This window comes from Sinocyclocheilus anshuiensis, unplaced genomic scaffold (assembly GCF_001515605.1).
Source record: "Sinocyclocheilus anshuiensis isolate Anshui unplaced genomic scaffold, SAMN03320099.WGS_v1.1 scaffold1037, whole genome shotgun sequence".
Classification (NCBI taxonomy): Eukaryota; Metazoa; Chordata; class Actinopteri; order Cypriniformes; family Cyprinidae; genus Sinocyclocheilus; species Sinocyclocheilus anshuiensis.
Window position 1 is genome coordinate 746,135 of NW_015555773.1, and position 8,623 is coordinate 754,757.

General features: G+C 40.3%; 2 protein-coding genes across 2 annotated transcripts; both read left to right on the forward strand.

The window, feature by feature from the left end:
• Window positions 1–227: 227 nt before the first annotated feature.
• LOC107674464 (guanine nucleotide-binding protein G(o) subunit alpha-like) lies at window positions 228–6,023 on the forward strand. Its single transcript, XM_016468441.1, has 8 exons — window positions 228–546; window positions 637–679; window positions 1,646–1,787; window positions 2,297–2,457; window positions 2,582–2,710; window positions 3,450–3,579; window positions 4,469–4,622; window positions 4,708–6,023. Exons 1-8 carry the CDS (start codon window positions 429–431, stop codon window positions 4,893–4,895), a joined length of 1,065 nt encoding a protein of 354 aa, XP_016323927.1. The 5' UTR covers window positions 228–428; the 3' UTR covers window positions 4,896–6,023.
• Window positions 6,024–6,254: 231 nt separating this feature from the next.
• Window positions 6,255–6,832, forward strand: mtbl (metallothionein-B-like). The gene is made up of 3 exons (XM_016468426.1): window positions 6,255–6,393; window positions 6,506–6,571; window positions 6,664–6,832. Exons 1-3 carry the CDS (start codon window positions 6,369–6,371, stop codon window positions 6,762–6,764), a joined length of 192 nt encoding a protein of 63 aa, XP_016323912.1. The 5' UTR covers window positions 6,255–6,368; the 3' UTR covers window positions 6,765–6,832.
• The last annotated feature ends 1,791 nt before the right edge of the window (window positions 6,833–8,623 follow it).

Below are 8,623 nucleotides of genomic sequence, written 5' to 3' on the forward strand. Positions count from 1 at the left end.
TAAAATATCTAAAGGATTGATGATACAGATTAATTTTCACAGACTTCTTTGATCATATTTACCAAGGGTATGAATATTTTTGAGCACAACTGTATATTTCGGCTGCCACAAAACAGAAGTCCGCGAGCCCTGCTCCTCGTGTGACGTCAGCGCGATGAGAGGGGTTTGCCCCTCGCGCTTTAGGAGGGAACTACAGGATGAGATGAGCTCGTGCCGCCGCCCAATAGACACCCGCGATCCGGAGTGCGAGCAGGAGCAGCGACCTCCTCCCAATCAAGAGGCCGGAGTGCGAGCCTTTACCTGACCTCAATTCGGCTTGGATGCTTTAGCAACAATCGGCAGACTGAGCAAGCGAGAGAGGAGAGAGTGTGGGACAGAGACGGATATTTGGGATACAGCTGTCGCGCGTCCCGACTCTCGGTCTTGCAATGGGATGCACGTTAAGTGCAGAGGAGCGCGCGGCTCTGGACCGGAGCAAAGCGATCGAGAAAAACCTGAAGGAAGACGGAATGAGCGCAGCCAAAGATGTCAAATTACTGCTGCTGGGTAAGTCGTCCCAGGAATTAGGATGCTTTGTGTGTGTGTGTGTGTGTGTGTGTGTGTGTGACAGCACTGACACAGCCTGTGTCTCCGCAGGCGGAGGGGAGTCGGGGAAGAGCACCATCGTCAAACAGATGAAGTAAGTGTGGGGTTTTAACATACTCCGTGATTGTGTGCCTTTTCATTTCGGTTCAGCCGTGTTTCTAAACGGTTAAAAGTTGGGAAGTGTTTGTGTCGCGCTGTTCAGTGTGTGGTAGTGCTGAAACAAGCGCAACCCAAGAGACAAGAGCGCTGAGTGTGTGTGTGTGTGTGTGTGTGTGTGTGTTAGTAGCATGTGTGCAGTGTACCTCTCTGCTGTCTTGGGCTCCAGAGTTCCTTCATGTTTCACGTTTTTGTCATGTGCATTTAATCTGGATCCGGCATTTGTGTGTTGTGCCTTGTTATGCATTAAGGCCTTGTGTTCATTTTGTCCTCTGACAGTGTGTGCTTGAAAGAGAGTGAGTGTGTGTGTGTGTGTGTGTGTGTGTGTGTGTGTGTGTGTGTGTGTGTGTGTGTGTGAGAGACATTAGCAGTCTCGTTTAGCGTTATCCGCCCAGTAAACGGATTTACCAGGACTATGCGACCTAACCTTAAAATTTCATACCTATGGATGCACATACAGCTATTTTAAACTCTTATGGCAGTTTTGACCAGCTGTGTTGTATTATTAAATATAATTTTACAGATCAAACTCATTTTACTGCACCAGCGTCACTGCAGTTTTTGTAATTCAAAGCACCCACATCTATATCTCAGATTTAGGATTTATTTTAAGGTTTTAAATACACTCTTACTAGTTACACTTTAACTTTTTTTTATTACTGTTATACAGTTATTGTATAGTTACAGTTTAACTTGTGGTTTAAAATATTAAGGAGACCAACAACTTGGGCTATGTAACCTGTAGAAGCATAAGACTGATTGTTGCATAATATCTAATCAAACTACTTCTGCCACCACATATTCCAGCCATATGCATATATGTACACACATAATTTCAGTTCTGTTGTGTTTGAATGGTTGCGCGTTTCTATAATGGCTATTCTCTGTTGTGTGTATGCGTCAGGATTATCCATGAAGATGGGTTCTCTGGAGATGACGTGAAGCAGTTTAAAACTGTGGTCTATAGCAATACCATTCAGAGTCTCGCCACCATCCTGCGAGCAATGGAAACTCTTGGTATAGAGTACGCAGACAAGGACAGAACTGTATGTATATCACATGCACACGCTCTTGTGAACTGACTTTGAGATAATGAAGTGCAAGTGGCAAGGGTGATTTTCTTAAATATTAAAATAAAGTACATTTTTATTGTTTTTTTCCCCTGAAACATTTAATCTGAATGTATTATGTTTTATGTATCATTATATGTATTACTTTTGTTCAAACGTCTTAATACTTAGTAATATAATTGGATTGATTCAACAATACAAGGAGAAGAAAACAACAGGACGGTTTGCCTACTGTTACCTACAGTATATGCTTGTTTTGATTTGCAGTGTTCTTTAATGTTTGCATTAGATTTTCCTGGTGATTGAACTCACCTTGCATTACCCAAATCCCTCTTCCCAGAGGATGCACTGAGCTACAGTGACACCTAGTGCATTAATTAGAGAATATCATTGTGGTTGCAAATGCAATGCACATTTAGTGGGTGTCATTCTGCACTTATATGCATTTAACAGAATGTTTGTAACATGTGGCGTTGTGTTTATAGGCAGATGCTAAGATGGTATTTGATGTGGTCAGTCGTATGGAAGACACAGAGCCATATTCAACAGAACTGCTGGCTGCCATGATGCATCTGTGGGCTGATGCTGGAACTCAAGCTTGCTTTAGCCGCTCACGAGAGTATCAGCTCAACGACTCTGCCCAATAGTAAGTCCCACTGTTATACACACATGAGACGATGCAACGAGCATGTCACTGTCAGGTGTAATGCTACACACCCTATGTATCATAATACATATTTAAAAATGCACACGGGTGTTCTGTGTTTCAGTTACCTAGACTGTTTGCAGCGCATTGGATCTCCAGATTACCTCCCCACTGAACAGGATATTCTTCGAACCCGAGTCAAAACCACTGGCATCGTTGAGACCCATTTTTCCTTCAAGAACCTTAACTTTAGGTATCTAGTGAATAGTTATGTTTCGTGAGTTAAATGCAGCATTTATTGGGAATTAAAAAATGAGGATTTTTCCAGGCCTCCTAAAAGCATGTTATTATACCTTATCAAACTCTATACAGGTGCATCTCAATAAATTAGAATGTCGTGGAAAAGTTCATTTATTTCAGTAATTCAACTCAAATTGTGAAACTCGTGTAAACTTTTCCACGACATTCTAATTTATTGAGATGCGCCTGTATGTCTGCATAATATAAACAAATATATAGAGCTGAATCTGAACCAGGTTCATCATTCAAATTATCAACACATATTGTCAAATCACCCAGCCCTAAAGTTGCTTAGTGTAAATTTGAAGACATATTAGTATGAAGCTGCTTTGAAACCGTGTTTATTGTAAAAAGCACAATACAAATCTGACTTGACTTAATTTGTTTTTAATAAATTTAGAAAAAAAAAATGATTGGGAATATTTGTTGAATGAAAAGGCACTCAGATGTTAAACAGCAGAAATAAAAAAAAGATCTGTATAATCTGTATACGTTTTAAGAAATTGACATATGGATTTGGAAAATCATTCACTTTATTAATTCACTTTATCAGTGTGTTAGACAGTGCAAATCTGATATCTTTGGTCGACCTATTTTGTTTCTTAACATGCATTATGTTTCTTGTGTATGTGCACACATGCATGTACATGGCTTTGCATGTGTCCTGAAAGTGTGTGATGTTTCGTCCCCAGGCTGTTTGATGTGGGGGGACAGAGATCAGAGAGGAAAAAATTGATTCACTGCTTTGAGGATGTGACAGCCATTATCTTCTGTGTGGCAATGAGTGGATATGACCAAATGCTCCATGAAGACGAAACCACGGTGAACTACTACACCTAGACTTACACCTGATCATTTATGGCGCTTTTCCACTGCATGGTACGGCACGGTATGGCTCGGTACAGTTCACTTTTGGGGGGTTTTCCACTGGGTACAGTACGTGGTACCTGATACTTTTTTTAGTACCACTTCGGTTTGGGTTCCAAGTGAACCGTACCGTTACCAAAACGTGACGTGTACACTCTGCTGATCACGGATTGGCCGGAGAGAATCGTCACTACCTGCGTCACACAAACACAAAACAACCGCTAGATTTAAATCAGCACAGCCAGCGAAAGATCGAACGGTTCGCAACCCGCCATAAAACCAAAAGAAGAAGAAGAAGGATCGAACGCTACTGTTTTGAACGAGTGCACCTTTTTTAACAACCAAAAAGTTTTGTTGTCTGTTGCGGAAGAACAGACGTTCCTCTCGTTGATAGCAGAGGAGCGGATCCAGCGAGAGCTTGATGGGGCGACGCGGAATGAAAAAGGAGTCGTGGTAGTAGAGGCGGCGCAACTATAACGACATGTGAATAATCCCGCCCACTCTAAAGCGGTACTGAACTGCAGTGGAAACGCAAACCGTACCGAGCCGAACCGAGTTGAGTCGTACCACGCAGTGGAAAAGCGCCATTAGACATGCTTGTACACTCACATTACGACATTTTGTGGTAAATCAGTTCAAAAAGCACTCTTATTTCTATCTTTGCATTTGCTATTTGTTCTCTAAAACAATCCTTTGGCGGTCAACCGGAAGTTGATCTGAATCACCAAAAAGTACATATAAATTGAGATAAAAATATAAACAGAGTTTAAATGCTCATGGTAATTATGCAGTTTGAAAAAATACAAATGTGTTTGATTCAATATTTTCTCTCTCTTCTCTGCAGAACCGTATGCATGAGTCTCTGATGCTCTTTGACTCTATATGTAACAATAAGTTCTTTGTTGACACGTCCATCATCCTCTTCCTTAATAAGAAGGACCTTTTTGGAGAAAAGATTGTGAAATCTCCACTGAATATCTGCTTCCCAGAATACACAGGTACAATAGCTATGCACACATGTATATAAGAAATTGACATATAAAAAAGGCTCAAAAAAACTCCATCTCTTCATCTTTCCTGTAGGCCCAAATACATTCGAAGCGGCGGCTGCATATATACAGGGTCAGTTTGAAAGTAAGAATCGCTCCCCTAGCAAAGAGATCTACTGTCATCTAACCTGCGCTACAGACACAGGAAACATCCAAGTGGTCTTTGATGCTGTCACTGACATCATCATCGCCAATAACCTGCGTGGTTGTGGCCTCTACTGAGCTCCGACTCCGCTTGTTGTCCTTCCAAATGGTAACAAGTGACTGAACTGACACCCCTGTGACTTTCGCCAAGGCACTCCCTTATTTCATTTCACACTGTCAGTTTTTGTCTTTTGTTCAGAATATTTATCCTTTATTTTCCTTTGTAGTTTGTCAGTACATTTTGCTGGAGTAAATAACGTATGGGTGTGCATGTATAGTGTAAAGATGAGCGTTTGGCCGGGCATAGGTGCTTTAAGCATGAGTGCATGTGTGTGAGTGTAAGTCACAACGAGTGAGAGTGTTTGTCAGGTGATAAAACACAAAGGTTCTCCAAGTGCTGGCATGATCCTAAACTAAAATGATCTCAAAAATGACTCTTGCAGGCTTAAAATCTAAAAATATTGAGTGACTGTGAGCAAGATATATGGTGAATCATTTAGAAGAGCCGAATGTCATTTCAGAAACTGAATGTTGTCCAGGGGCAGCGCTTTAAGCCAAAGTTGTTGGAGACCTGGCATCGCCCCTTTTTGGGACTGTTCACTGGCTTCAGGCTGTGACATAAAATGCCTTTCAGCGAATTAAGCCTCTTACAAAGTGTGATGTTGACAACATTCTCACTCAACATGAGCACAAATAGTTCCAAATCTTATCAGTTGTTTATTTCTGTATAAATTATTCTGTAGTTTATGTATTTATATAACTATAAGCGCATGTATTTACATATTTTGTATCGCCCCACACTTTGTGCACCCTATCAGTGTCGGGCAATGAATACAAACGAACTAGCTTACAGACTTTAGATGGAGAACAGCGTAAATATTAAGACAGTCATTCAGATTCATATATAACTGAATTACTGAACGAATGAGCTATTGCTTCTTTTTAACTCACTCTCTTTAACTGATGACATGATGTGTGAGAGTGTGTACAGATGCGTGTGTGTGATGCATGCACACTCTTTATTCAACCATGACCTGTTACTTAACCCAGATTTCTTTTCCTCTTTCTCTGCTGTGGATGTTTTTTTTTTTGTTTGGTGCACTGAATGTCCTCTTTCCTCCCTTGGGGTAATACTGCACTGTAACAGCTGGGTTTAGTCTTCTGACCGACCAATGAAATGTTTACATTAAAAAAGAAAACACTTTAGCACCAACTACTGGCTGTGTACTGATTTGTCCCTCCTTTAGCATGGTTAGTCTAGTTTAACCTGCAGTTATCAAGAACCGGGCTGCGTATATGATTGCGGTAGTTACATAAATGCATAAAATAAGATCAGTGTGAAAGATAAGAATAATGCCAGACTTTCCTATTATATTTGTCTGATGCACACATAAAACTGAGTGAGATCCCAAGTTCATCCATCAGCGCGCTGCGCTCACACGTATGACGTTCCCACGTGATTGTGACGCACGAACGAGCGATTACATTTATTTGTACCAGACAGATTTTTCCACGAAAGCATCATAAGTTCGTTTGAATTAAGGTGCCAAAATGGACCAGTGTGACTGTTCTAAATGTAAGTACATAAACCAAATATATGCAGTCTAAGTAATTTATTAAATGAAAGAGAATATGGTGACTCGCGCACGCATCTTCGGGAAATGTAAGACCATCTGTCTGTGTTGTAGCTGGATCTTGTAACTGCGGGCAAAACTGCAAATGCACCAACTGCAAGTGCGCCCATAGCAAGAAAAGTGAGTCGAATAACTAACCCTTCGGGTTATTAAACATCACTTCACCCAGAACTCCGCAGAATTAAATAATTTCCCTCTTTTCGACCCGGTAGGTTGCGGCAGTTGTCCATCTGAATGCAGTAAGGACAAGAAGGGCTGCGAGAGCGCGTGCAAGGACAAGGAGAAGTCGTGCGACACACACTGCTGCAAATGAAAGTCTGCGATATGTGCTGTGACACTGTGTTCCTTTAATAATAAAACATACAATTCTGTCGTGTACTCCCCCATTTGTTGTGATTATTGATGAAATCAAAGGAACTGTGTTTTGAGTTATGATTTTATTTCTCATCCATACAGGATACGTGTAGTATAAAAACGTTAAAATCTGTAATAATAGCTCACGTACACTAAATACACCACAAGATGCAAAACAATAGAATGCCTAAATTGTAAGAACAGAGCAGCTTGTTGCCGTTACCAAAACACAAATGTGAGAATTCTGACTGTTACAGGACTAAAGGGAATGAGGTTTGACCTGTCTCCTGCACACAAGGTGTTATGCTTATGAACATTAAAAAATGTAGGTGTGTGCTTTCTGCTTTAGTTAGACCGGGGGGGTTCAAACTTATTGATGCCAAGAGCATTCCCAGCAAGCAATAGCCGTCATTTCACCGTCTCGGTTAACTATAGACCCGATATAGTCCGGCTATGTGTAACCCACTTCTAGCTCAAATAACCTTGAATTTGGTTTCATGTCGTTTTTTGGCAAAATAACGTGTGAGATGTATGATATTCCATCATGTAAGCAAAGTAAACAGCGTTTACAGGGTGTTTGGTTTCATTTCTGTGACATGTTCAATACGTAGCCTGTGCGTAGCCACAATTTAGCTCGTAGTCCGAGCGGCTATCTGTAGCCCACTTCTAGTCAAACCTGATTCACTGTAGCTTTTGGCCAGACAGCGCATGAGATGGTTGATATCCCATCATGTTCGCAGTGTCAATAATATCTACAAAGATATAAGTGTCATTTCATGACGTGGTCTATATGTAGCCACGATTTAGCTCTAAATTGGACGGGCTACGTGTAGTCTGCTTTTAGCCCACCCAGCGAAATCGAGGCAATCTGGTCTAATTTTAACGGCTTGGCTATAGCCCTATACCAGTAACCAGACGATGAGCATAGCCCAAATAGCCTTACAATTGTTTACATGTAATTTTCGCCCACGCAGCTTATCAAATGCAAGCAAACGTTTGAAACATTTAAATTAGCATTATTTTATATATTATTTAATTATTTTACAGCATTGTTAAATATAGCATTATTTATTATGCCAAAAATAATGCTAATTTAAATGTTTCAAAAGTTTACTTGCATTTGATAATATGATGTCATGCATCCCACAAGCTGTTATGTTACATTCATACACATTATATGATTTTATTGATATTCGGCTGTCTTTCATGTTATAAATAAAAATGCAATTACAATTCCCAACCGCTAGATGACAATTGTAGCCCTACATGGGACATGACTACTGGCAACGCGAGACATGAGAGTTAGAGATCAGTTTTGTGTTTTGAATTTGTTTTACACGAGAGAGTTTACCTGTCGGAGAGCAGCGGGCAAACAACAAACGATAAAGGACATTCCTACTTGGTCTTGTAAGTATCTGTGTTTTCGTTTTGACATGTGTTCATTATTTATCTATATTATTTGTTATCATGTTTAGGAACCGTGACATTTTAGTGAAGGGAGCAGATCGTAGTTGATAGTGACCCGTGACTAGGTCCACGGTGTTCAGAGGATTAATTGCAAAATGTAATAGAGTCAAAGTTTTATCATTTGTATGTGTTTACAAACTCAATCGATTTTAAAACAGTGCAAGAAGAGCAAAGAGCAAACAACAGAACAAACACAGCTTTGACAAAGATTAATCCATATTAATTTATACAGTGAACACACTCAGAAGAATTGGAGAAACTGAGGAGGAGTTTCAACATCTGGAAAAGATCCGGAGCAAAGGTAAAAAATAAAAAAAAAACCTATCCAAAACAACATTTCCTCACTAAAGC